General features: G+C 47.4%; 1 protein-coding gene across 8 annotated transcripts; it reads left to right on the top strand.

Annotated features, from left to right (window-relative positions):
- Positions 1-725: 725 nt before the first annotated feature.
- Positions 726-27,407, top strand: TRIM35 (tripartite motif containing 35). 8 transcript variants are annotated; one of them, XM_029938220.1, is made up of 8 exons: positions 726-1,642; positions 14,175-14,270; positions 18,087-18,317; positions 22,174-22,196; positions 23,005-23,123; positions 24,451-24,736; positions 26,633-26,716; positions 27,241-27,407. In XM_029938220.1, exons 1-8 carry the CDS (start codon positions 1,208-1,210, stop codon positions 27,266-27,268), a joined length of 1,302 nt encoding a protein of 433 aa, XP_029794080.1. In that variant the 5' UTR covers positions 726-1,207; the 3' UTR covers positions 27,269-27,407. The 8 variants fall into 8 exon arrangements, with proteins under 8 accessions (XP_029794080.1, XP_029794056.1, XP_029794074.1 ...); XM_029938196.1 differs by having other exon boundaries at positions 24,451-24,923; XM_029938214.1 differs by lacking the exon at positions 26,633-26,716 and having other exon boundaries at positions 727-1,642; positions 24,451-24,923.
- The last annotated feature ends 396 nt before the right edge of the window (positions 27,408-27,803 follow it).

Here is a 27,803-nt window from a genome sequence, read left to right as displayed (position 1 = left end):
AGAGCAGTGCATTACTAACACTGTTAACAGTAGTCTGAGAATTAGCATTTGAACCACTTTTCTGAGCCCCAGTTACGAGAAACCATGGTAGGCTGCATTATAGGAGAGGCACTAGAAGCCCAGGGAAACTAAGTCTCTCATAATGGAGATTAAATCTGCTGGATCTTTGCCTGGAGAGGGACATTATTTGTCTTCCAGGGCTATTTACCATAGAAGCATCCTTGAAATGATTTTTCCAAAAAAGGGAGTTGATGCCTCTGCTCAAATACAGAAAAATAACACACATGAACTGTCTTCTAACAGAAACTGGGAAAATGGAAGCGTGTCAGGAGAAAGGAATCCTATACCTGAAGGCTGCACAGTGATTAAACTGAGGCAGGAAGGGGCAGTTGGAGAGATTTCATCCTGGATTCTAGTTCCCATAGCTAACTTGGAGAAATCCTTAAATGTCTCTGGTTTAATGGGGGCCTGACTAATAAATGAGCACCTTCTGTATTCATTTCACTTTAATACTCATCTCATGCAGACAAGAGCTGCAAATGAACACTTTACTCATGAGGAAATAGATTCTGAAAGATTGTGACATACCCACTTATGCAACCACGGGACCGGAAAAGTGTCTTTTTAGAGCTCTTCCCACTACCCCCTTCTCTCACCTGTTTCCTCCTTATCCCAGGGCGCAGGAATAAGACCGGTCAAAATAAGTAAACAACGAAAGCAAATGTGGGAAACAGATGTTTAAGACTCAGCCACTATTTCAGAAGCAGGAATTGGAGAGCTCCCTCTTCTCCAACCTCGCCGACTTGAGATTTCCGGAGATTCTGTGAGGAAGGATCTTAAATTTCATTTCCCATTTCAAATCGTTAATAGGATTCCAATGACACGGAAGCCCTCCAGCACAACTAGGAAGCTTCCTTCTCCCTGAACCGGGCTAGACCGCAGAGGACAGGCGGGGGCCGAGGAGCACCCGCGGGACCACCAGGGACCGCAAAGCAGACGGGTCCGCCCTGCTCTTCCGGGGTTTCCTGCGCCGACCGGAATTAGGGCGGGGCCTCCAGAGCGCGTCCTGCACGATTGGTCGGCGCCTCTGTCGCTCAACGCGCGGAACGGAAGGGGTCGGGAGGCGCCCGGCGTTGGTCCTGAATCCTAGAGGAGGGTGGACTGGTCGGAGCCAAAGTTACTGACTGGGGAGCCGGTGGCTACAGCTATGGAGCTGGGCCCCGCTGTGTCCCCCGGGCCTTCCCGCTCCTTCAAAGAGGAGCTGCTCTGTGCGGTCTGCTACGATCCCTTCCGCGACGCCGTGACTCTGCGCTGCGGCCACAACTTCTGCCGCGGGTGCGTGACCCGCTGCTGGGAGGTGCAGGTGACGCCCACCTGCCCGGTGTGCAAGGACCGAGCAGTCCTCGCCGACCTGCGCACTAACCACACCCTCAACAACCTGGTAGAGAAGCTGCTGCGGGAGGAAGCCGAGGGCGCGCGCTGGGCGGGCCACCACTTCCCGCGCCTCTGCCGCCTGCACCGCGGCCCGTTCAGCCTCTTCTGCCTCGACGACAAGGAGCTGCTGTGCTGCTCGTGCCAGGCCGACCCCCGGCACCAAGGGCACCGCGTGCAGCCAGTGAAGGACACGGCCCACGACTTTCGGGTAAGAGCCGCAGCGTGCGGGAGGTGGCCGAGCGCGCACGTGGCGGCCGCGTCTGGACCGGACCTTGGCACCCCGGACCCCGCGGCTCCCGTCAGACCCTTGTGCCCAGACCCGCGCCTCGTCCTGCTGGGGGACCTCCAGCTCTCGGACTCCTCGAACCTACAGAGGGGTCGGTGTGGGGGCCTGCGAGGGGACAGGAGGGAATGTAAACAGGAAGTGTGGGAACTGGGGTTACACGTTGTTCTCAGGACGGCCCCACCCGCTTCTGAAGGGCCGAGGTCCTGCTCCAGTTACCCCAGCAGGGTGTGGCCCAGGCCCCTTTGAAATGCCCAGGTGTGGGTAACGCCCGGGAATTTTGGAGCTTGGGTCACTCAGGTTAGTTCGAGAGCCCCAAACCTGGCCAGAGATAAGGTCTCCCAAGGTGGGTCACATACTTCCCTGAGCTGGCCTTTTGTATGGTGGAGGCATGGAGAGGCTTTTGGCCCTGGCCAACTGGTTTATTCTAGACCACTCTCCGCACCCAATGCCTAGAGTTCCAGTGGCTGTAAATTGAGCAATTTACAGGGCAAAAGTAACATGGAGAATACTTTGGTATAGGAAGAATGATCAGAAAGTAAGGAATAGCCAAATCAGGACTTTTCAGTTTTTGACCTTTAGCCCATAGTTTTCCCATTGTGATCCGGAGCACCGGTATGTCTGTGTCAATTGAAACAAAAGTTCTGTGAAAATGTTTCTTGTTCTCTGTCTGGCACTCTCGGTTATTTTATTTTTACTTGTTGATTTATTTTAAAAATTGCACAGGGTGTGAAACACTGATTTATTTCCTAAGCTATTAACACATGGATCAGACCCACTGGTTAACTGGTAGGAAGCTGAGTGGATTGAAAAGGAGGTGTGGTGTAAGGACTTAACAACGGCTGGTCTCCAGACCCTGTTTTCTTTTTAAAGCCTTTCTTTTTTTCTTTTCTTTTCTTTTTTTAAGTTTATTTTGAGACAGAGAGAGACAGAGAGACAGTGTGTGCATGAGGGAGGAAGGGGCAGAGAGAGAAAGAAAATCCCAAGCAGGCTCCACATGGTCAGCGCAGAGCCTGACGAGGGGCTTGGGCTCATCAACTGTGAGGTCATAACCGGAGGCCAAATCAAGAGTCCCATGCTTAACAGACTGAGCCAACAGGGTGCCCCTAATGCCTTTCTTAAGAAATATCCAGAGTTGGTTAAGAGTTTCATACACATTTTGACAGAGTTCAAGTAAAGGGCAATGTTATCAAAATGCATGTTTGAATACTATAGTAGCTTGGAGAGGGATAACCCTATAACGCCTGTTGCCCAACAGGCATTTGTCTAACATTGGTCCACAACAGTGCTCATTCCCATACTCGCAGGAGTGCCAGGCCCTGATTTGGGACAACTAAAGTAAATGCTGGGCATTCTGGGGACTGGGGTCGAGATAGGGGGGCACCATGGATCAAGTCATGGCTCATCACCATGGGACTGGCACAGGTACAGAGCAGGAAGATGGGCAGGGGTCAAGGCCAAGAGCACTAAGGCAGAACCCCCAGGTCTGGGCTAAGCCAGGATTCAGGATTAGTGAGCCAGGTGCCAGGAAGCACATATGGTCTAATGACAACTTCTCATTCATTCAGCAGATGCCTTGTACTGCTAGGTGCCAGGGCTACTGCAAGACATTAGATAAACACCATTTCATACCTCCAAGGAGCTTCAAGCAGAGACCTGAGCGATGAGGAGGTGTTAGCCAGGTGAAGAGGGTGAGGATGGGTATTTCAGGCAGAGGCAGCAGCCTAAATCAGAGTCCAGAAGCTGGGGGGAGGCCTAACTCTCCTAGGCACGAAGAGGATTTCAGAGTAGTTAGAGGAGAATGGAGATACAGAAGAAGCCTTGGGGCCTTGAGGCCTGGCCTTTATTTTAAAGACCTTAGGGAGCAGTAGGAGGGTTATAAGCAGAGGGCTGACATTGTCAGACTGATGGGCACCGAGGGCGATGTTACAGGGACACAGGAGTCCCGTCCTGAAAGATCTGAGGAGAATGCAGGCCAGGTGTGCTCAGCCTGACGCAGGGAGGGACTCAGCTGTGTCCCAAGGACCTGTTGTGTTGTGTTCGAGACATATTAGCAGTGCTGAGGCCACAGAGGTAACACGGAGCCCGAGCCCTGTGGAGCTCGCCCCGTAGTAGGGGAGTCAGACAGTAAATAGTGCCGGGTGACTGGGCGGGGAGCAGCGTGGGAAGGCCGAAGAGGTGAGAATGGGCTGAGGGGGCCTCCGCTGCATGCCGTGGGCAGCCCTGAAAGCTTCTAGATAGGGCCTTTGTGGTGAGCTCTGTGCCTTAGAAGGACCACTTTGTCAACCATCTGAGGGATTCGGCAAAAGTAACAGTCGAACCAGCCGACACTCTTTGAGCACCTACTCCGTGCCTTGTGCACTTGAGTGTTTACCTGCCGACCAGTTTAATCCTCACAAAACCCCCATGAGGTTGCGACTGGTTCCTACTGCCATGGTAATAAGTGTCCACGAACATCGCAGTTTAACAGAACACAGAAGTATTTTCTTACAGTTCTGGAGGCCAGAAGTCCTGAAATTGAGGTGTTGGCAGCGCTACGTGCCTTTTGGAGGCCGGAAGAGAATCTGTTTCCTTGCCCCGTGCAGCTTTCAGAGGCCCCTTTCTCCATCTGTAAAGCACATCATCCCACCTCCTGCTTCCGTAGCCTCATTGTCTTCCCTGACTGACTCCCCTAACTTCCTCTTATAAGGACCCTTCGATTACCTTGGGCCCACCTGCACCATTCGGGATAATGGTCCGTCCTAAAATCCGTAATTACATCCTACCTACAAAGTCCTTTTGTCCTATAAATTATATGTTCACAGGTTCTAAGTTTTAGGATGTGGACATATTTATTTCACTTGCTACAGATAGGTACTGTTCTCCCCATTTTACAAACACTGAGTCTCAGGTGAAAGGAATGTCTGAAACTAGGAGTGTGATTATAAGCCCTGTGTCCAAAGGCACAGGGCAAGTACTGTATCCAGTTCACCTGGGGCCTTGTTCAGCCCCTACTCTGGGCAGTGACAAACTTCTCTGGTCCCTGGGGAAGACTTTCCCTATTGGTTCTCTGTTCTGGGAGCCTTGAGGGCAGCTGACTATGTGTAGGTGTTGAAGCGGCTTGATGGGTAAGAACCGCCATCAGTGGGTACCTACTGTGTGCCAGGCCACTATGTCAAGCAGAGGACAGAGCAGTCCTAGCTTGGACTTGGCTTCTTGGAGTCAGATATAATTGAATAATAATCACACTAATTAAGGGTGCCTGGGTAGCTCAGTCGGTTAAGCATCCGGACTTTTGATTTCGGCTCGGGTCATGATCTCACTGTCACTGTCTGTGAGTTTGAGCCCCGCATCAGGCTCTGTGCTGTCAGCGCGGAACCTGCTTAGGATTCTTTCCCTCTCTCCTTGCCCCTCCCCTGCTTGCTTTCTCTGTCTCTCTGAAAAGAAAGAAATAAACTTAAAAACATGCTTCTAATCACACTCCTAGTTTCAGACATTCCTGTGAAGGACAGTACAGGATGTGACCCACTGTAACAAGGCAACCTGCTTTTGTCTGGCAGTGCATGGAAAGGAGTCTTTGGAGAAGTGGCTTCAGAGGGACCTGAAGGCTCAGGAGGAGTTAGCCAAGTGAGGGGCAGCCAGCAGCAGTGGTGGGGCAGAGGGCAGGGCACACAGTAACCCAGAGATGTCTGGGTGGGGAGTGAGGGCATCCAGTCCAGGACAGATCACACGGGGCATGGAGGGCAGGGTAAGGATTTGAGATTTGTCCTAAGTACAGTGGGACATGAAGGAAGGAGGTGCTGTGATATCCAAACATGACATAAGTGTTTATTTTTTTATGTTTAGTTTTAATGTTTATTAAAGAGTGCTACAAAGCATGAGCAGGGGAGGGGCAGAGAGCGAGACAGACACAGAATCCGAGGCAGGCTGCAGGCTCCAAGCTGTCAGCACAGAGCCTGATGCCAAGCCCAGACTCACAAACCACGAGTTCATGACCTAAGCTGAAGTGGACGCTTGACCGACTGGGCCACCCAGGCACCTCAAACGTGACATAAGTGTTTAAACCAGAGCCCTGAAGTACATGTTGGAGCTTGGAGCGACTTCCTCTGGCACATGTTTCTTAAACCTGAACAATGATCCCATTCTTCCTTTTTTTAAAAATTTTTTTTAAATGTTTGTTTTTGAGAGAGAGAGGGAGACACTGAAACTGAAGCAGATTTCAGGCTTTGAGCTCTCAGCACAGAGCCCACTGCAGGGCTCGAATTCAAGAACTACGAGATCATGACCTAAGCCAAAGTCAGACACTTAACCGACTGAGCCCCCAGGCGCCCCTATGTACCCATTCTTCTTAAACGAAAAACTGTCCTAATACAGTGAATTAAAATATATTCCTTACATACAAACCCTAAGCTAGTATAAATTCCTCTTGCTTATTTCACACACAGGCAGTAAAACAAAATTTACAGATTAAGCACAAACAAAACTAAAATAGTTAAAATGTTCATGACAAGGCTGTTTTGCTGGAACTCAAGCACTGCTCCATCGGTGGCTCTGAGGCTTGTCAGGCAATACTTGTGAGACCCATTTACCCTCTTCCGGGTGATTATTTGACTTGCCAGCCTTAGTTACCCTCTTCGAAGAACCAAAACTTTCCTGTGATACAATTGGCCTTCATTTAGATCTAGCATATCCTTTACCTATTAAGTGGATTTGTCTTCTTAATTAGGCCAAGACAGTGAAAGTAGTACAGCTTGGGGTCAAGGAAGTCGTTAGCAAACAGATGCAGGCACTGAAGTTGTAGGAACTGAAAGTGTGTCAGCGTTGTTTATAAGGTAACTCAGAAAGGGTTTGCCTTAGTTTGTTGTTTGTTTTCCTTAGGTTAATTGAATGAAAACACTAAGTGAAAACTCTCGTGGAAAACTTGCAGCTCCCCAAATACACAGACCCAGAACCACAGGGCACTGTGAGGAGGCTATTCCATTTTCCTAGCGAAAAAAACAGAAACTTGGAGAACTACAGCAACTCCTGACGATCGCAGGGAATGACAAAGGTCGGGGCAGGATTAGAACTCAGATTTCCTGAGTCCCAGTGTCCAGATCACTTCCTTATGCATCCCACTGGACTGACGTGAGCACCATTCTTTGGCCTCCAGCTTCTTCCTGCACCAGCCCCAATCTGTTCCCCTTCTGGGGTTACCTTCTTACAATTAATCTGGCTAAATCTTACCCTGGAATGTTCCATGTTTTTCTTAAATTCCGACCACCCCACCCCCCCGCTTAGTTTTCCCCCATTTTCCCAACTACACAGCCTGTTCTGAATCCCTCCATTACGCGCTTGGCCCTACTAGATCCAGATTGCATGGAGGACATTGATTGCCTGCTTGTAAGGCATGTGCCCAAGGGCAGGGCTGGGGTCTTACTGAATGCTGCTCACTGAGGCTCCTGAGTTATTGGACCCAAGCACGAGGCACCATGGTAGACACCTGCTTCATAAGCGGGACTGCACACTAAGGAGAAAGGGAAAATGGAAGACTGGGTTGAGTTGAATGGAAAAGGGTTCTGGACGAGATCTTGTTGTCTTGGATGCATTTATCCTACCCATTTAAGAAGACTGCAAAATAGCCAGAAGGAGAGTTAAATCACCTGGCACTAAGTGGCACTCGACAGTGAGAGCTAACACATGCCTGGTGCTTGCTTCTAAGCACTTTCCGTGGATTGGCAAGTGGGGACCTCAGAACAGTCCTGTGAGGGAGGCAGTCTCATTCCTCTTACCCACGTGAGAAAACCATGGTACAGAGAGAAGAAAGTGAATGCTACTAAATGGGGGAGCTGGGATTTGAACTTGGGTGGCCAGGTGCCAGAGCTCTTAGCTGCTGTGTCATTCTGCCTGAAAACAAACATTTGAAATCAGGAAAATGACGGGAACCAGAGGCAGATGCTAGGAAACTCTGTTAATGGGCTAGGTAAGCTTGGACAGAAAACTGTTCTTCATTTTTACAGTGAAATTTCAGAGATGTGCCTTCATTTCAGAATTTTTAAAAAAAATTTTTAAGAGAGGGGGAGGGGCAGAGAGAAAGGGAGAGAGAGAATCCTAAGCAGTCTCCACACCCAGCACTGAGTCCAACATGGGTCTCAGTCTCAAGACCATGGGATGATGATGACCTGAGCCGAAATCAAGAGTTAGATGCTTAACTGACTAAGCCACTTGGGCGTCCCTCTAAGGTATGGAGCCTGACAGCCAGTGAGAGAGAACTTTTACCAAAGCTCTCACCAGTGGTTAGTATAGAGACAAGGATACAAATCAGGTCTCCAAACTTCCAGTCCAGGAGGCAGTGTGACGTGGACATTGGATGCTCTCATTGACTGGCAGGTGGGTAGCTATGCATCCACTTTGTGCTGAGACCTGGGGATATGCGTGGATAAGACAGTTTTTACCTTCATAGGGAGAGTGCCCATTCCTTCTGCAAAGGTTTATTGGGCACCAAGAGGACCTGGCCTTTCCTGGAAGCCTGTAGCCTTTCCAGGAAAGGGAGGTGATTATCCAGGGTGGTAAGTGGGGCTGTAGGGTTGTACCTGGGAGCTGGGAGAGCCCACGGAATGTACCTGAACTCTACTGGCGAGATGAAGGCGGCTCCCTGAGGAAGGGAAGGGAGCCTGAGCTGAGTTTTCAAGGCCACGTTGGGAGAGTTGGGTGGTGCAGGCAGGAATTGGTCAGAATCAGCAGCATCCATAGGGCCTTGGAGGGCAGAAAATCTGGCTTGGGGCAGACAGCCCTGGCTGCAGACATGACTAGCACTTTGATAAGTACTTGAGGGGTGCGGCGACAATTTTGGGAAATAATACTGATTCTTTCTCTTACCTACACCCTTCTCATTTTCTATTTTACCACATAGCACCTGTGTTAATGAATATTTTGGGTAAAATAACTTTGTAAAATCCTTAAGGTATTACATATACTATTGAAATTTGCTACTTAAAGAATGAACTTGTAATTTTTAAAATCAATGATGTAGACTTTATAATCACATTCTGAATCCTTTAATGTAAATAAAAGCATTCTGTTCTGCATGTTTTTGTCTAATTTTGAGTGTTGTAATTTGAAACTAAAATCAGAACTCATTTGCTCTTTTGAGCTTGGGGTCTGGTCTGTGTTCCACATGTGTCGTGGGCCATTTAGCTCCCCAGGGCAGTGGTGACCTGAATGAGTCCTGACCAGGTTTCGCACCAGGGTCCCCGCTAGTGAGCCAGTGCTTCTGCTCCTTGGGCTCTCTGCAGGCCCCTGAATGGTGGGTCTGGATGGATACACGTGTGTTGTGTTAAAATCAGAATATCTGAGACAAACGGGAAAAGTATATTGTTTAGATTCATTTGAACTCACACTTTTTACGTGCAGTATTTCCTAGATGAACCACAAAATGCATGGAAAGGGAAAAAGTGGAATAAAATGTGTATAGTAAGTCCCAAAATAGAGGAAGAAAAGGAAGTACTGAACAGGTGGGGCAAATAGGTGGTAAGTTTGGATGCCAACATATTGGGTTATGTTAAACATTCCAGTTAAATGACAAAAGTTGTCAGAGAGGAAAACAACCCAGCTTTGTGCCACTTAAGTAGGATTAGGACAATAGCTGGAAAAAGTACATTTGATAAAAGTTCAATATACTTTTGTGCTTCAGAAAATTAGCAAACTAGGAATAGAAGGAACTTCATCAATCTGATGAAGTATATCTCCTGAAAATTATAGCCAAAACCATATTTAATGGTGAAACGTTGAAAGTTTTCTCATTATGCCCAATTCTATTCAATTTTGTATTGGCGATTATAGCTGATAAAGTAAGTCAGGAATCATAAAAGGTATAAGGTTAGGAAAGAGGGAAACTACACTGGCATGATCTGTAGATAATGTGATTGCATGTATCTGTATAGAAATTTCTGGAGCGCCTGCCTGGGTGGCTCAGTTGGTTAAGCATCCAGCTTCAGCTCAGGTTATGATTTCACAGTTCGTGGGTTCGAGCCCCGCATTGGGCTCTGTGCTGACAGCTCAGAGTCTGGAGCCTGCTTCAGATTCTGTGTCTCCCTCTTTCTCTGACCCTCCCCTGCTCATGCTGTCTCTCTCTGTCTCTCAAAAATAAATTTAAAAAAACATTAAAAAATTAAAAAAACATTCTGTTGCATAGAAAATAAAAAGATGCTATGGATAAACTATGAATATAAATGAGTTTAGACAGAATGCTGGTTGCAAAAAGAAGATTAAAATATTTCTGCATATCAGCAAATATAAAATTAAAAATGCAGTAGTATAAAAAATTGAGTTTATAACACTAAAGGTATCAAAGTGCAGATCTCTGGCAGGGAAAAACCATTTCATTGAGAGACATCAAAGACTAAGTGGCAAGATACACCATATTCATAGATTAGAAGACATGATTTAAAGATGTCAGTTATCTCCAAACTGAACTGTAGAGTCAGTACTATCCTAGTCAAAATCCCAATATGATTATTTTGTGGAATTTGACAAGCTAATTCTAATATTTGTATCAAAACTGTAAGGGACAAGGATTGCCAAAACATCCTTAGGAGACATTTATTAGCTCTAAGTTTATTTTACAGCTAGAGAAATTAAAGCTGTGTGATTTGGCAGAGGACAGACAGGGGGGCCAGAGGAACGGACTAGAGAACTGGAAATAGGTCTGTGTCTCATGTATGGTAGAGGTGGCCTGTGTGTCAGTGGGGCGCACCAGTGCTCTAAAATAATGGTTCTCACGTCATACCGTTCACAGGATAAACTCCAGGTATCCACACTGGACGTAAATGAGAAAGGAAAGCCATAAAGCTTAAATAATAATAATAATAATAATAATAATATAGGAGATTAACTTTGTGACCCTAGGGTATGGAGGTATTTTTAAAACAAAGGAACACTAATTCTAAAGGATAAGACCAATAAATTTGACCATATTGAAATCAAGAAATATAAGTGATACAATAGAAGATACTTACATCTAACACATAAAAGACATTGCACATTTATAATAAATTCCTCCCAACCAGTAGGAAAATGGCAGGCAACTCCATTAAAAGATGTGGAAAGACTTGAACAGGTATTAAAAAATAAATATCCATTTATTAATAAACATTTTTTATTAACATTGCTTGTGTGGTATTAACTAGTACAACTGCTTTGGAAAATAGTTTGACGTTATCTTCTAAAGCTGAAGATACACACACTTGTGGCCCAGTGATTTTGCCTCCAGGAATATTTTGCACAGACAAGTGTACATGTACACATGATGTATGCAGGAAGGTGCATGCTGTTTGTATTACTTGGAGACTGTAAATGACCCAACTGTCCATGAACACAGAATGGGTAAATGTACATTCATACACTGGAATACAGTGCAACAACGGATGAATAAACTTACATATGATAACAGATTTGAATCCTGTAAACCTTGCATTAAGGTTAAGAAAACAAGGCACACAAGAATACACACAGAATGGTTCCATTAATATTAAGTTCAAAACTGGGAAAAACTAAAGTATATTGTTTAGCTTAAGGATGCATACGTGGGTGATAGAACTATGAAGCGAAGCAGGGAAATACATACAAATAAGGACCCTTGGTCCCTCCCACGGCAAGAAGGGGATGTGCTTGAGAAGGGACACATCCTGGGTGTGGTTACAGAGGTGTTCACTTTATAACCTTCAGTCTGCACTTAACCTCATGTATGTGTATTTAAGGCGCATTTATGTTTTATGCTAAAGCAAATAAATTAACAACAGAGATTGAAAGGTAAAAATAACTCGTAATCCTGGGAGAAATTGCAGGGATTTCCTTTCATTGTGGGAGGAAAGCTCTTGGTAGGTGACCAGAAAAGGCTAATTGTATCAGTGTTTTCTTTTTAGAGGTTTTTAAATTTTTGAGGTAGAATTTATATACAGTAAGATGCATAGACCTTGAATGTTGATCTGAGGAGTTCTATTATCTACACTCTACTTGCCACCCTGAACCAACTAGAACATTTCCGTCACCCTGGAGAGGTCCCCTCTCCCCAGTGGCCACAAGGCAACCACCTCCTGACTTGTTACCTTGTGTTAGTGCTGCCCATTCTGGAGCTTCACATAAATGGAGTGATACTATGTATATACTCTTCTGTGTCTTTCCTTTGACATTTATATGTGTGTGTATTTATACACGTGTGTATAAGTGTGAATATATATCACATGTGTTACATGTGTCAATATTTTGTTCTTTATTGCTAAGTAATTTTCCGTTATATGAAGATCCCATAACTATTCATCCATCTCTTGTTGATGGACATTCGGGGTTGTTTTCAGTTTGGGGACACCCATTAGTTTTTAAAATGTGTTGTTTAGCTTGGCATTGATGATCAGAAAAATTTATTAACATGGCTAGGTGATTGAAGGCATTGGGCAAAGTATTGGCAGAATTACAAACTTTTATTCTCTAGGACTGCAGAAAACTGACGACAAACTTGGGGGAAAAGTGACACTTAAAAACAAAAGGAAGGCAGGCAGGCAAACATAGTAATAGCTCTCTTAATGAACGAGGGTGTGTAGTGTGGCTAAGAACATGGTCTTTATCGTTGGGCCGTTCTGAATACAAATCCTGGCCCTACTAAATAAAGTCCTACTGTATAATTTTGACAACTGACTCAACTCCTCTGGGCCTTATTTTCTCCTCTATATAACTAGCCTGGTATTTATAAAGTACTTACTTTAATGGATGATGCACAGTACGTGCTCAGTAGTAACTCTCGTCACCAATAGAATCATTGGTGGATCTCATCAACTCACACCTCAGAGAAGGGTCATTTTGGGGTTGGTCTTTACTGAATTACACCAGAATGCTCATAGTAATTGAAGAGTTTGGGAACGAACAAGGGACTTTTGCGCCCCGCACCCTGCCATCTTCCTCAGCTCATAACTCCCTGGCTGTCGGGCTGAAGGCAGAGGGCTGTGCTGCGTGGTTTTGGGGCCAGCACACCCCGGGTAATGTGTGGGCAGTTCCTTCACTCCTGTCATCTGTGCTTATTCGGCAAATCACAGAACTGTTTTGGGGCTTATTTACATGACTGCGACAAGACCTCTTGTCCCACAAAATAAAACATTAGGATGATTTTTCACTGGTCTTGTGGAATGTTCATACTGATTTTATTTTGCTATTGGGGAGGCTCACCCTAGAGATGTTATACTACAGAAAACAGTTTTTAAAAATCTGTTATATATTCTCACAGAAGATGATAAAAATAACCAAAACAAATAGAAAACAAAATCTGCAGAAAACGAAATGCATCATTTTCTGGACTACAGCAGTTAAAAGAATGGGCTGTGGAGTAAGAGACCATCCAGAGAACAAATCTGTATTCTCTATTGCTGTATAGCAAATCACCCCCAAAACTGAAAGCTTAAAGCAGCAAATTGCCCTATCACACAGGAGGTGGAATCACCTGGGTCCCTCTTAGAGGCTGCCTGCCACTACTGTCTAGATTTACATCCTTTTTCTGCCATATACTAGCTGTGTGCTCTTGGGCTAGTCACTTCTTTTTTGTGTGCTTTTGGTGGTGTTTTTTTAAAATTTCTACAATGAGGCTAATAATAGGACTCCCTTAATAGGGATAATGTTATGATTAAATGATGTAATTTGTAAAGTAATTAGCACATTCCCTGGCAAATCATAAATGCTGACTAAATGCTGGCTACTTATAATTAATGCCATTAGAATTGTTACTGTTCTTCCAAAGAAAAACCTTGGTAAGCTTGCTCAGAATGACAAGTGCAAAGGCTAACAATGGAAAGAAACGGATAGGCCTGAAATACAAAAGGTAGGACTCCAACCTAAAACTGGTAGTGGAGTCCAAGGAGAGCAGAGCCAGAATGGTTAAGTTTAAAACGACAAAACTACTAAACCAAAAGTATTTGAGGAAAGCAGTGACGAGAGTATTTCACCTGCTAGAATATTGCACCCAGGTGGGGATGTGGGGAGATCTGTATTTTAGATCAGGCCCTGTAGGAATAACTGGATCAACCTGTGATCAGACCTGTTCGATACTAACTGCAGGCCAGTCCCGTGTAGAAAATTGGGAAGGGAGCCTGTGAGCGCATTGTCTACAGAGCTGGCACACAGCTCGGGGGTTCTTGGCCTGCCTGGACCAGCTTTAGGCCTGAGCGGGATGCTCTTTTATGCCGGACTGTGGTCTCGGCCCTGTCTCCCCACCTGTACCAGGTATAAGATGATGGGGTCAGTTAGAAGGTACTTGAAAATGCTTTATGCTAAAAACATCAGATTCAAGGTCAGGGTCATAGGACTTTCCCCTGTGTCCTGCAGCATGTGGATAGACTGGGCTGAGTCAATGGTTGAGTTGCACCCACACTCAGGTGGGACTCTGGTTGTAAATGGGGTGTGTCCTCCCCATGCCTGGCCTCCAGCCTAATGTGCCTCCTCCTTCTTCCTCACGCAGGCCAAGTGCAGGAACATGGAGCATGCACTTCGGGAGAAAGCCAAGGCCTTCTGGGCCATGCGGCGCTCTTATGAGGCCATTGCCAAGCATAATCAGGTGAGTGCACCAGTTGGGTGGGAAGATCCGGGACACCTGGGACAGTGCAGGGGGGAGGGGCGGGAGGTGGGGGAGAGTGAGGGTGGGCCTGTCCTGGCTGTGGGCGTTGACACAGAATCAGCCTGTGGGTCTAGAACGGTCATGTCCTAGGTTACTGATTGTGGCTGCACTGCCTTGGCCTCTCTAAATAGCTGGGCACGGGCCATGCCAGCAGCCATGGGAGTGACTTGAAAAACTACCTGTGCCAACTGCACAGGTTTCAGTCTAACTTCAACACGTGCTGCACTTGACCATCCAACCCAGCTGCTCAAGCCAACGGTGACCTAAGACTCTTTAGTTATTCCTCTTTCCCTCTTCCTTCCCGCAGCCACTCCATAGCGGTCCTGTCTCCTCTAAGTGCAAAATACATGACGTCCACCTGACGTTCTGTTTCCACTGCTACATCCTGGCCCTGTCTCCCATGTTTCTCACCTGGCCGCCCACCAGGGCCCCAGCCTTTCGCTCTTATTCTGCAGTCCATCTCCATGGAGTGGACTGATCTTTTAGAAAAATACATTGTGTCACTCCTCTGCTTAAGAGTGTTGCGGTCACACTCCCAGTCCAGACTCCTCACCAGGGCCTCCGCAGCCCTCATCCAACCCTTGCCCTGCTCCTGGGCTTGATCTCCTCCCTTGCTTGGCTCCAGCCACATTGGCCTTGCCCCTGCCCCTCAAATGACCTGTCTCCTCCCCGGATCTCCCTTAAGGGGCAGCTTGTCATTAGTATCTCAGCTCAGACATCTCTTTGGAGAGTCATTCCCTAATCACCCTACCCAAGCAGCCTTCCCCTTTAGTTGCTCTCATATCTCCCCATTTTGTGTTACTTGGAACACTATGTTAACTGCAATTAACTTTCTATCATTTATTTTTTTATTTACTCCTATTAGAATATAACAAAAGCAGGCACACTAGAATCTGAGAGGATTCTTGGCACCCAATAGGTGATCAGTAAGTGATTGGCAAGTGAATGAACGAGTGGTCTCCTTTCTTTCCCCACTGTCATTGTTTGTGCCTTGGCACCCCCACTTCCTCTGAGTCCTGTGTGGATTGGCAGTCAGGTTTCTGACGGGTTATCCTGGCTTTGCTCCATCACAGCCCGAGTGAGTGCTTCTACTAAGTACCTCTCAGCTAAGACCCACCTGGCTCGGGCTGCCTGGCACTCCCCTCCCAGGCCCATGCACCCATGCGAGGGGACTAGGCTTGGGAAAGAGCCTCCTTAACATCTGGCCACTGAGTTTCCCCGAGCTGCAGAGCTAGTGGAACAAAGCAGAAGAAACGATTGTGAAAGGTTGGTGGCCAAGGCAGTAACCGCAAAGCCTGCCTACTCCCAAACCCAAGCCGCATCCTCCAGGCACATCACTTACCCCCTCCAAGCTAATCCCCTCATCTGTGGAAAGAGGACAGCGTCATCTTACTAGGATATTTTTAAACATTCATTTGAGAGGATGCATGTGAAGTGTCCAACAGAGAAAAGTTCTTCAATAGCTCTCGCGTTTTCTATGCCATCCAGCTGGATTGGAGAGGTGGTTTTCACTATTGCGATGAATCATTTTGTCATACCTTCAGAGCCAGAGCACATGCTGAACTTCCGGTCCAGACAGGAAGTGACTGTGCCCCCCTCTTCCCCCCCATTGCCAGAAGGCTCCTAGTGAGTTGCTTTCCCTGCGGTCGCCGTGGGATCCTGGAGCTCTGCCTCTGCCACTTGAGCTCCTTTGTGGCCAGCCCCGTTCACCTGGCTGGCCACATGCTGGGTTCAGTGGAGGTGCCCAGGGCACGTCCATATGTTCAGGTGCTGGCACCTGTCCGCCTGTCCCAGGTGCTGTGGAACTCTCACCTGGCCAGGTGTGAGATTCCAGGATTCCTATGTGATGCTTGCTCTCCCCCTAAATCCAATCTGTGCAGGTTGGTGAGGGAAGTGAAGGCTTTCATGTGTCACCCTTCGAGGCTCTGGATTGCCAGCCGGAAGGGTAGTTAGACTTAACTCCGCCTGCTTTTTTATTTTCTGTGGGACAGAAATCCTACTGCCTTCCACTGCCTCTCCCACCATGCAGGACCCATTTTATTGACCTGATATTTCAGCGGTATCCTCTCATTTGCATGTCTTTGACAGTCAGTTTGTACATTGGTTCACAAGTATAAAGCCATTTGTGTTTCTTCTGTGAATGCCACTTCATATGCTTTTTTTCTTGGAATATTTTCCCTTTGCTCTAGTGGATTCCTAAGGATTCATTAGAGTGCTCTGTATATTAAGAATAACAGTCTGTTTTATGTGGCAAATATTTCTCCTCGCTTGTCATTTCTTTTTCTTTAAAAAAATTTTTTTAATGTTTATTTATTTTTGAGAGAGAGAAAGAGAGAGACAGAGTGTGAGCAGAGGAGGGGCAGAGAGAGAGAGGGAGACGCAAAATCCAAAGCAGACTCCAGGCTCTGAGCTGTCAGCACAGACAGGGCCCAATCCCCTGAACCGTGAGATCATGACCTGAGCCGAAGTCGGATGCTCAACCAACTGAGCCACCCAGGTGTCCCAATGTCATTTCTTTTTCACAAAGTGAATTAATCTTAGTTTTTTGGGGTCATTTTCACTTTTTTAGTGAATATTTTGTTACATATTGTCAGAACCATGAACATATTATTGAACATATATTGAACTTTCAATCTGAAGATGAGATTCATGACCTGCTGTTACTACCGCATACATTTTGAGTTGTTTTTCCAGTGGTCCTTTTGGAACTGTATTTTTGTACTTAACTTTTTTTAGTAGTCTCTTGCCATTTGAAACTTCTCATTTTTAGGGGTGCCTGGGTGGGTCGGTTGGTTAAGCATCTGACTCTTGATCTCAGCTCAGGCCTTGATATCAGCGTCATGAGTTCACGCCCCATGTTGGACTCTGTGCTGGGCATGAAGCCTACTTAAAAGAAAAAAAACTTTTTATTTTTATATCTATTCAGTGATCTCCTTTGAGATTTCTCAGTGTCTTATTACTGTACAAAAAGGTATTTTTCATTCCAAGGTCAGAAATACTTTTCTGCTGTTTCCTTGAGTGCATTAATGGTTTTGCTTTGACTTTTTACAAGCTTTGTGTAGTTATGATTAGGGGTTTGTTTGTCATTAATGATTCAGTTTTAGAATACATACTTCCTATTCTTTTGGCAAGGCTCTGCATCAGACAGATTTGAAGTCTTAAGATTGGAAGGCAAATAAGTTTTAAAAATCATTGTTATTTCCGAGGCTCAGGTCATGAGCTCAGCATTCGAGGGTTCAAGCTTCGCTTCGGGCCCTGTGCTGACAGCTCCGACCTTGGAGCCTGCTTCAGATCTGTATCTGTCTTCCTCTCTGCCCCTCCCTCGCTTGTGTTCTGTCTCTCTCTCAAAAATAAATAAACATTCAAAAAAAAATTTTTAAGCACATTACAAAAATAAAAATCGTGGTTAATAACAGCAACAGTTCATTTCTGTAATCCAGGATTGCCTTGCTGTTGAGCGCCTAACCAACATACAGATTAGTATGTGTGGAGGAGGGTACAGACGATAGGCGTCATCCAGAAGCAGGGATTTGATTTGAGTTTTTAATTTATTAAGACAATTTCCTTATGCTGTGTGACTTTAAACTTACAAATTTGTGCTGATAGCACTGCATCAGTACTCTACCTGTTGGGGGGTCTGCCCACGGTTTCCTTCGACCGCAGAGCTCCTTTGCTAGAAGCTGAGCGTCCCGGGGCCAGGTGCTGGTGAGCACCCGCAGCTGACCCTCCGTGGCTCCGTCCTGCTCTCTGCCGTAGGTGGAGGCCGCCTGGCTGGAAGGGCGAGTCCGGCAGGAGTTTGGCAAGCTCCGCGAGTTCCTGAGAGTGGAGGAGCAAGCCATCCTGGACGCCGTGGCCGAGGAGGCGAGGCAGAAGCAGCGGCTGGCTGAAGAGAAGATGAAGCAGCTGGCGGAAGACACAGAGGCTCTGGCCCACGAGATTGAGCGGCTGCAGGTGGAGATGAAGGAGGATGACGTTTCCTTTCTCATGGTGAGGGGCTTGCCGTCTGCCGTCGGGTGTTCAGGAGCAGGTGGGGAGCCGGAGGCTGGCGGCCAGGCCCACCCCAGTCTGTCTCCCCAAGTATCCCATTGCTTGGCCCCAGGAGCCCTCAGAGGGAGCTCTCTGCTTGTGGGGAGGCCAGGACGCTTTTCTTCAGAGCAGAGTTCCTGAGGGCCTCTTCCCTTCTCTCTGCCTCTGTCTCCTTTCCTTCTCCCGTGCCCTTCTCCTCTGGTACTCACTCTTGCTGTCTCTCTCTTTTCGTTTCTTCTTTCTCTGCTCCTTAATGCAAATGGAGTACTTTTTTTCTGTTTTAATTTTTTTAATGTTTATTTTTGAGAGCAAGAGAGAGTATGAGTGGGAGAGGGGCAGAATCTGAAGCAGGCTCCTGGCTCCAGGGCCGGATGTGGGGTTCAAACTCACGAATTGTGAGATCGTGACCTGAGGTGAAGTTGGATGTTTAACTGACTGAGCCACCCAGGCGCCCCACAAATGGAGTACTTTTTAAATAAGCTTTTTATTTTGGGTTCAGATTTATGGAAAAGCTGCAGAGATAGTACTGAATTCCCTGGCATACCCCTCCTTCTAGTCTCTCCCGTTGTTAACACCTTACGTCACCGTATGGCTCATTTGTCCACGGGAAACTGATCTGGGTACGTTGTAATTAATTCAAGTCGAGACTTATTGGAGTCACCACTTTTTGCATTAATATCCTCTTTCTGCTCCAGGGGCCCATCCAGGGGCCCACTGTGCATTTAATGTCCCGTCTCCCAGTCTCCCCTGGTCTGTGACAGATTCTTATTCTCTCTCTGTTTTTCATGACCTTGACAGTCCTGAGGAGTTCTGGCCAGAGGGCCTGTTCTTCCGCTGGGGTTTGTCTGATGTTTTTCTCATGATTCAACAGAGATTATAGGATTTTTACAAAGAAGACAAAATGGAATATTCTAAAGTTTACAGTTATTTTTTAATGTAAATGTGATGTTTTGGTATTCTCTATTGCTTTCTTAAGAAAAGGGTGACTTTAGGGCACCTGGTGGCTCTGTCAGACTTCAGCTCAGGTCATGATCTCACGGTTGGTGAGTTCGAGCACCGTGTCAGGCTCTGTGCTGACGGCTCAGAGCCTGGAGCCTGCTTCAGATTCTGTCTCCTTCTCTCTCTGTCCTTCCCCCACTCACACTCTGTCTCTGTCTCAAAAATCATAAACATAATGTTTTTTTCTTAAAAAGAAAAGTGTGACCTCATTCTCTCTTTAAAAAATATGCTTAGTTCATTTTGGTTTTTTTATTGTTTTCATCCCCCGCCACCCCATGAATCACTGGTCTTTATCAAGAACTTTCTGTAATGGAAAGCTCGTTTGGAAATCGATTAGGATAGTGAGGTATCTCCTTTACCTAGAGAACAGTTGAACTCTCTGGAAAGGGGAGTCTTTGTAGAGTGGATTGAGAAGGGACAGGGACAGCCTCCACTCAGGCCGGGTGAATGTCACATCCCCGCCAGGGACTGTGCGGGGTTCTCTGCCTCATACAAAGCTTTGAACCGTGATGTCTCCTGTCTCCAAAATGGCCCTGATAATAAAATCATGGGGTGGGTTCTGAAGCCAGAGTCCTTGCTATTTCTGTTGAGGAAATTGGGAGTGTCATCTTGCCCAGGGACCAGTGTGTTCTCAGGGGTGCTTTTGTGACTCGGGTATTTTTAAGTTTATTTATTTAGAGAGAGACAGAGTGCAAGCAAGAGAGGGCCAGAGAGAGAGGGAGAGAGAGAATCCCAAGCAGGCTCCATGCGGTCAGCACTGGGCTTGAACCCATGAAACTGTGAGATCGTGACATCAGCTGAAATCAAGGATCAGATGCCTGACTGACTGAGCCACCCAGGTGCCCTGATTTTTTTTTTAATATAACAGTTTTTAGTGAGATAAAACTTGCATACCGTATAATTCTCTCATTTAAAATGTAGTTCAGTGGGCTTTACTATATTCACACAGTTGTGCAGCCATCACCATAGTCAGTCGTAGACTGACTGTTTCACCTCCCCAACAAAAACCCCGTGCCCTTTAGCTGTCTCCCTCCTGTGCTCCCCCCTACTACCCGCCATCAGTACTTCGCAGACACCAATCTACTTTCTGTCCTCTAAGGATTTGCCTGGTCTGCACATTTCCGTAAATGATTTCTGTAAATGGAATCATATAATCTGTAACCTTTTGTGACCTGCTTTCATTCTTTCACTCTGCGTGTTTTGAAACGACATTGTTTGCAGCATGTGTCAATACAGGGCTGAATTATATTCTGTTGTATGGATATGCTGCATTTTATTTATTCACCCATCAATTGGTGGACATTTGGGTTGCTTCCACTTTTTAGCTATTATGAATCATACTGCTATAAACATTCATGGGCAATTTTTGTGTAGACATATGTTTTTATTTCTGTTGGGTATATTGCCTAGGAATAGATTTACTGAATCATACGGTAACTTGTAAGTTTAACTGTTTGAGGAGGACCTGCCGGGCCACTTTCCAAGCAACTGCACTGATTTTATAGTCTCATCAGTGATGTACGAGGGCTTATTTCTCCACATGCTTGCCAGCGCTGACTTTCTTTTTAAAATATTTTATTATTTTTAAATTTTTATTTGAGAGAGACAGAGCGGGTGAGCAGGGGAGAGGGGCAAAGGAGCAGAAGAGGAGAGAGGGAAGGAGGAAGGAGGAGACAAGAGAATGTTAATCAGGCTCCATGCTGAGTGTGGATCCCAACATGGGCTCAATCCCACAACCCTGGGATCATGACCTAAACCAAAATCAAGAGTTGAACACTCAACCAACTGAACCACCTAGGCCACTGCTGACCTGGGTGTAAAATGGTATCTCGTTGTGGTTTTACTTTGCATTTCTTCAGTGGCTGATGATGTTGAACATCTTTTCATGTACTTGTTGGTCATTTGTGTATCTTTGGGGAACCGTGCGTGCAAATCCTTTGTCCATTTTTTAAAGTGGGTTGCTTGTCTTTTTGTTGTGAACTGTAATGGTTTTTATGTATTATGCTAGACCTTTGGCAGGTATGAGATTTGTAAGTATTTCCTCCCATTTTGTGGGTCATTTGTTCACTTTCTTGGTAACTTTCTTTAAAGTACAGAAGTTTTTCCTTTTGATGAAGTCCAGTTGATCTGTGTTTTCTTTGCTCTTTGTCCTTTTGGTGTCATATCTTTGTCCTTCTGGTGCCATATCTAAGAAACTATAGTCTAATCCAAGGTCATGAGTTTTATAGGCTTAGCTCTACGTTTGAGTTAATTTACAAAAGTTTTGTATATGGTGCAAGGTGGGAATCCATCTTCATTCTGTTGCGTGTAGATATCCAGTTGTCCCACTGAAGACCATTTCCTGAAGACCATTCTTTCTCCAGTGAATGGCTTTGGCACCCTTGTAGAAAACTAATTGACAGTAAATATGAGGGTTTACTTCTGGACTTTCAGTGTCCATTGATCTGTATGTCTGCCCTCTGTCAGTACCACAGTATCTTCACTGCTGTTGGTTTTAGTAAGTTTTGGAGTCGGGAAGTGTGAGCCACCAACTTTGTTTTTGCCCAAGATTGTTTTGGCTCTTCTGGGTCCCTTGAATTTCTGTATGAATTTTAGGATCAGCTTGTCAGTGTCTGTAAAGAAGCCAGCTAGGATTTTGATAGGAATTGTATTGAATCTGTAAATCAGTTTGGGGAGTATTACCATCTTAACAATATTAAGTCTTCTGATCCATGAATATGGGAGGTAGGGCTACTTCTGAGTTGAGATACTTACTTTTTTTTCCCCCACTGTGTTTATGGCTCTGTTTTGTTTTGTTTTGTTTTGTTTTCTCTTTCAGAAACACAAAAGCCGAAAACGCCGGTAAGTTGCCAAAGCTGATGGAGGGGAGGGGAAGAGCAGGCAGAATTGCCAGGGGTGCCAACGCCAGTGGCTCCAGGGCCAGGCAGGTAATGAAGCCAGCTGGGTATGGCCCAGAGGGAGTGGTGGGGACTGGCCTGGTGCAGAGAGCCCTCCTTTAAGCCGTGCCACTTCCGATTTGTGCTGGGAAGTGTTGTTTTACTGAGTGTGGAAAATCACTGTCCACTGTGTGGGGAGAGAATGTGTCATCCTGCATATGGCTTGTATTTCTCAGTGGGTCATCCCAATATTTAAGCTTGTTTCTTGGCTGCTGCTCTGAGAACCTCGGGGACACACTGGTTTGTGTTGATGTCTGTTGGTTCACAGCGATGAACTATATATCCAGTCAGAGCCGTACAAAGATGAGAGAATGCTTTGGAGAGTAGTGAGTTTCCTGGCACTGAAGGTGTTCAAGCAAAGGCCAATGATATGTTCCAACATTGGGATTAGAGGACCGTTGAGGTCCCTTCTGACTCAGACATCCCATGAGCAGATATGTAAAGATGCTTTGTGCCCACAAGAATGGGAACTGTGTCCGAGACCTTCCTATTCATAGTTATCCCAGCTGGGGCAGGTTGAGCCCGAATACTGACTCCTGCAGAGCTATGGGCAGCCTGATTGGCTACTGGCTCATCCCCCATCAGAGCCCGGCCCAGGTTTGCTGTGGGTAGACGGCCAGGGAATGAGTCCTGTTGCCCGCATCCAGCTTACCCAGCTAGGCCCAGGATGCACGGCTCCGGCCTTGCCCATCAGGCCTTTTCTCCCTTCCCAGCCTCTTCTGCACCATGGAGCCAGAGCCCGTCCAGCCTGGCATGCTCATCGACGTCTGCAAGTACCTCGACTCCCTGCAGTACCGCGTTTGGAGGAAGATGGTCACGTCTGTTGAGTCTGGTGAGTGAGAGGGGCAGGCAGGGCTACATACAGCCGGGGACATACGTCACGTGAGGCAGAGAGCCAGCTTTTCGCTTCTCACCCTGTCGGGCCTTCTCCAGCTGCTTTCAGCCTGGTGCCCCCTCCACCCCCTGCCCCACCACTCAAAACCCTCTGGCAGAACTCCGGCCTCTTTGGGTCCTGACAGTCAGTTACCTCTGCAGAAAGAGGAGTCGGCTGCCCTCTCTGTTCAGAACTGTACTGTATGGGTAATGAAAGGTCTCCTCCTTTCGGATAGGCTTTCCACAGTGACTCAGCCCATGCGAGTCACCGTGTTGGGCACTACGGACTGAGTATCCCCTTATCTTCGTATGTTGAAACCCCAACCTCTGATGTGATGGCATTTGAGGTGCGGCCTTCGGGAGGTGATTTGGGTTACATGAGATCGTGAGCATGGAGGCCCAGAATGGGCTTAGTGCCCTTATAAGGAAGAGGCACCAGAGAGCCGGCTTCCTCTCCTCCCCGCCCCGTGTGAGGAAACAGCAAGAGGTGGCCATCTCTGGGCTACAAAGAGGGCCTCACCCAGACCAAACCATGCTACAGCCCAGTCTCAGACTTTAGTCTCCAGAGCCATGAGAGAGATGTTTCTGTTGTTGAAGTCACTCAGCCTGGGTATTTTTGTGCAGCAACCCAAGCGAAGACACGATTCTGCAGGGAGAAACGTCAGTGACCCAGAGGGCTGTTATGTGCTTCTCCAAATTGTTATGGAGTTTTGTGAGCATCCGGGGCCCCTGCGCCTCTTGGTTTCCTGTGTTGTCACTGCACACCGGATGCCGTAAAAGGACAGATTTACTTGCTCTCCAGGTTCCAGGGGCTGAAAGTCCAGAGCGCAGGTGTCGGCAGGGCCATGCTCCCTCTGAACCCTGTAGGGAGGTCCTTTTGTGCCTCTCGCTGGCTCCTGGGTTGGCCAGCAGCCCTTGGCTGGCAGCTGTAGCCCTTGGATCCTGGCCCATGTCATCACCTGGCCTTCTCCTCTCGTGTGTCTGTGTCTCTTATCCTTTTTGTTGTAAGAACAGTGGTCATATTGGATTAAAGTCCTGCTCAGCTCCTGTCTAATGTCATCTTAATCACATTTGCCATGACCCCATTCCTAAATAAGGACGTGTCTGAAGAACTGGCGGTTAGGACATCACCATCTTTTTTGGTGGGGCACCGTTCAGCCCTGGACAGCTCCTCCATGCCCTGGGGCGGGCACAGCCATCAGTTTGGGGGTTGGAGGCATCAGCTGGAGTGGCAGGGGGCAGCACAAGTTTGTTGATTCACCCTCACTTTCTCCCTCTGCCCTCAGTGCCTTTTAGCTTCGATCCCAATACCGCGGCCGGCTGGCTTTCGGTGTCCGACGACCTCACCAGCGTCACGAACCATGGCTACCGAGTGCAGGTGGAGAACCCGGAGCGCTTCTCATCGGCGCCCTGCCTGCTGGGCTCCCGCGTCTTCTCGCAGGGCTCCCACACCTGGGAGGTGGACCTGGCGGGGCTGCCGAGCTGGCGGGTGGGCGTGGTGCGGCTGCGCCAGGACAATGGCGCCGAGGGCCACTCCCACAGCTGCTACCACGACACCCGCTCGGGCTTCTGGTACGTGTGCCGCACGCAGGGCGTGGAGGGGGACCACTGCGTGACCTCGGACCCGGCCACGTCACCCCTGGCCCTGGCCGTCCCCCGCCGCCTGCGCGTGGAGCTGGAGTGTGAGGAGGGCGAGCTGTCCTTCTATGATGCTGAGAGCCACTGCCACCTCTACACCTTCCACGCCCGCTTCGGGGAGGTGCGGCCCTACTTCTACCTGGGGGGCACACGGGGGGACGGCCCCCCCGAGCCTCTGCGCATCTGCCCCCTGCGCATCACTGTCAAGGAGGAGCTGGATGGCTGAGGCTGGCCCGGAGGTGGACGGATGCTGCCTGGGACTCATTCCATGGTCCTGCTTTCTTTCATCCATCCTCAGGCCGCGCTCACCTCAGTACCTCTGAACCGGCTGTCTCCCTGCCAGGATCTTCCTGCTGACTGGCCAGGCCTCCTTCTTCATTTCTGGTCCCTTCCCCACCCACAGTTGAAAGTCATCCAGGAGACCCCTCACTCCCCAGACCTGTAACCCCTTCAGGATGTGAATGTTCTAAATCCTAATGCCAGGATTTCTGGGGATGACATTTGCTTCTAGAATGGGACTATTTAACAAAAAAAAATTTTTTAATGTTTATTTTTGAGACTGGGCATGAGTGTGGGAGGGGTAGAAAAGGGAGGAGACACAGAATCCGAGGCAGGCTCCATGTGGAGCTCCCATCCACGGCCCGTGAGGTCATGACCTGAGCTGAAGTCGGATGTTTAAGGGACTGAGCCACCCAGGTGCCCCTAGAATGGGCCTGTTTTGAAATGTAGGTTTTATTACCCAGGTATGGTGAGGTCCACAGAACTGGAGAGGACCACAGTTGGAAAGAGTCTGTTATTTACAGTCCCCGAGAGGAAGGCCCCACCACACCTTTGGGAGTAGCCACACAGGGAAACATCAGGGGACACATCAGGATCTGTTAGGAGGCAGAGAGAGTTGAGGAAACATAGGTTGGAGACTTTGTTGTGGTTTCAGTGGTAGGAACAGGTGAGGCAGGGCTCTGGGTAGACAGGTTTGAGATCTGCCAGTTTGGATAATTTTGGCAGGCCCTGGGGCATAGGGGCTGCCCACCCCCCACCCGTGGTCAGGGATGCTGTGGAAGGGAAAGGAACCTTGGCCCCGAGTGGGAGAGCCCTGTGAGCCCGGTATAGGAAGCGGTGGGGGGAATAGCTCTGGATGGGTGGGTTTGCATAGGAAAGCTGTGCTCATAGGGCAGTTGATTGCTTTCTCCAGGGAGGAAGTTTCCCCAGGCCTGTGAGGCCCCCGGATACCTGAGCATCAAGAATACAGAAAATAGGAAAATACAGTTCGTGCAGGGCTGCTGCTGTGGCTTTGGGGCAGGAGCCAGGCTCAACTTGTCTGTCACTTTATACCAGTGTTTTAAAACTGCTCCCCAGGACCCCCTGGGGTCCCCTGGGAATAGGCAAGGCCACCCATCTGATCAGCTCTGAGTTATCTATTTGCACTTCTTGGGCTGTTTCATTTCAAAAACACATTTTTAAAAATTTTAGCCTTTAAGAGTGACTTAAATAATGTAAGTGGAAAAAAAACCACAGTTTTAAAAAGCACAGGTTAGACCCATTCCTTCTCTGGGCCTCAGTTTCCTCATCTGTAAGTGAGAACGGAGGACTGGGAAATTATGCCCAGTGATTGCTGTGGAAGAAATTGCTCTGATTTGTCCTCATAAAGTAATGAGGGGCCCTTTTCAGTCAGGAGGCAGAAAGGGGATGCGGTCTGGGCTGAGAAGAGGGGAGATGACCTCGCTTGGCCTTTGCCCCTTCCCTGCCCCCTGCTGCACACTCTTGCCCTGTTGCCTTTTGTGTTGTCATCCCGATTTCTTCTGCCCCTTCCTGTCTCTGTCTTGCCTACAGGCTTGCACCTCCACCTCTTCTTCGTCGCTCCTGCCTGCAGATAATTGTTCATTGTCGCCTTGTCCTGTCCCTGGAAATGGCATGGTAAAAGGAGACATGGTCCTCTGGGGGTGGTGTTCTAATCGGGGGCATGTTCTCGACTAGGACTCACATTCTTTCTCCTGCCTGTGCCCCCGGTTCCAGAAATGGGCTTTTAAAACAGAAACGATGACTCAAACTATGAAGTGTTGTAAACATATGTACAATTGGTACGTGGGGCGGAAAGCAGTCGGAGATGCTGCCGGGTGAAGGCGAATGTTGCCTGACTGGCGTGTGCAGGCGGGAAAGCACTTGGACTCGGAAGCTCAAGGCACTTTGGCGGCCGGCGCCTCTGAGACCAGTGTGCATGGTCTTGGTATTTCCCTAGCCCATCACATAGAATCTCTGCAATAATCTTGACCTGAAATTATTCTGCTAGGTATAATAAAGTTAAAAAAATTTTTTTATTTCCAACTTAGTGGAAGGGTTTTTTTTTAATGGGGAATTTGGATAACTTAGGCCTCTTTTTTAAAAACTAAAAATGATATTTGAGGGAAAACCCACTTTTTCTTTCGACACTTTCCTTTCAGGGTCCTTGGAAGCTCATCCATGTTGTAGCATGTATTTGACTTTGTTCCCTTTCACGATCAAGTCACATTCTGGGGTGTGAATATACTGCATTTTGTCTATTCTTCAGCCTGTGGACGTTCATTCGTTTTCATTTGTTGCCATTACAAATAATGCTGCTGTGAACATATATTGTATGTGCATTGTACACGGTTTTGTATGGACATGGGTTTTCTGTTCTCTTGGGTATGTTCCTAGGAGTGGATATGATGGATCATACATGAACTCTGTTTAGCCCTCTGGGGAACGGCGAGGCTATTTTTCAATGCAGGTGCACCATTTGAGATTTTTATCATAGGTGCACGAAGTTGCCAGTTGCTTCATGTCCTCGCCAACACTTGTTATTGTCTTTTAACATACCCATCATAATGGGGGTGAAGTGATACTTCATTGTGGTTATTTATTTATTTGGGGGAGAGAGAGTGCGTGGGGGAGGGGCAGGGAGAGAGGGAGGGAAAGAGTCCCAAGCAGGCTCCACGCTCAGGACAGAGCCCGACACAGGGCTCGAACCACTAGCCATGAGATC

Source organism: Suricata suricatta, chromosome 1 (genome assembly GCF_006229205.1).
Source record: "Suricata suricatta isolate VVHF042 chromosome 1, meerkat_22Aug2017_6uvM2_HiC, whole genome shotgun sequence".
Classification (NCBI taxonomy): Eukaryota; Metazoa; Chordata; class Mammalia; order Carnivora; family Herpestidae; genus Suricata; species Suricata suricatta.
This window is presented reverse-complemented; position numbering and strand designations above follow the sequence as displayed.

What these genes read in the sequence shown, in the direction of transcription:
- TRIM35 (XM_029938176.1), top strand. Translation starts at nt 1,208, where the DNA reads ATGGAGCTGGGCCCCGCTGTGTCCCCCGGGCCTTCCCGCTCCTTCAAA. An exon ending in ATGACGTTTCCTTTCTCATG is followed by an intron (nt 18,318 to 22,173) that starts GTGAGGGGCTTG and finishes TTTCTCTTTCAG; the next exon opens with AAACACAAAAGCCGAAAACG. An exon ending in GGTCACGTCTGTTGAGTCTG is followed by an intron (nt 23,124 to 24,450) that starts GTGAGTGAGAGG and finishes CTCTGCCCTCAG; the next exon opens with TGCCTTTTAGCTTCGATCCC.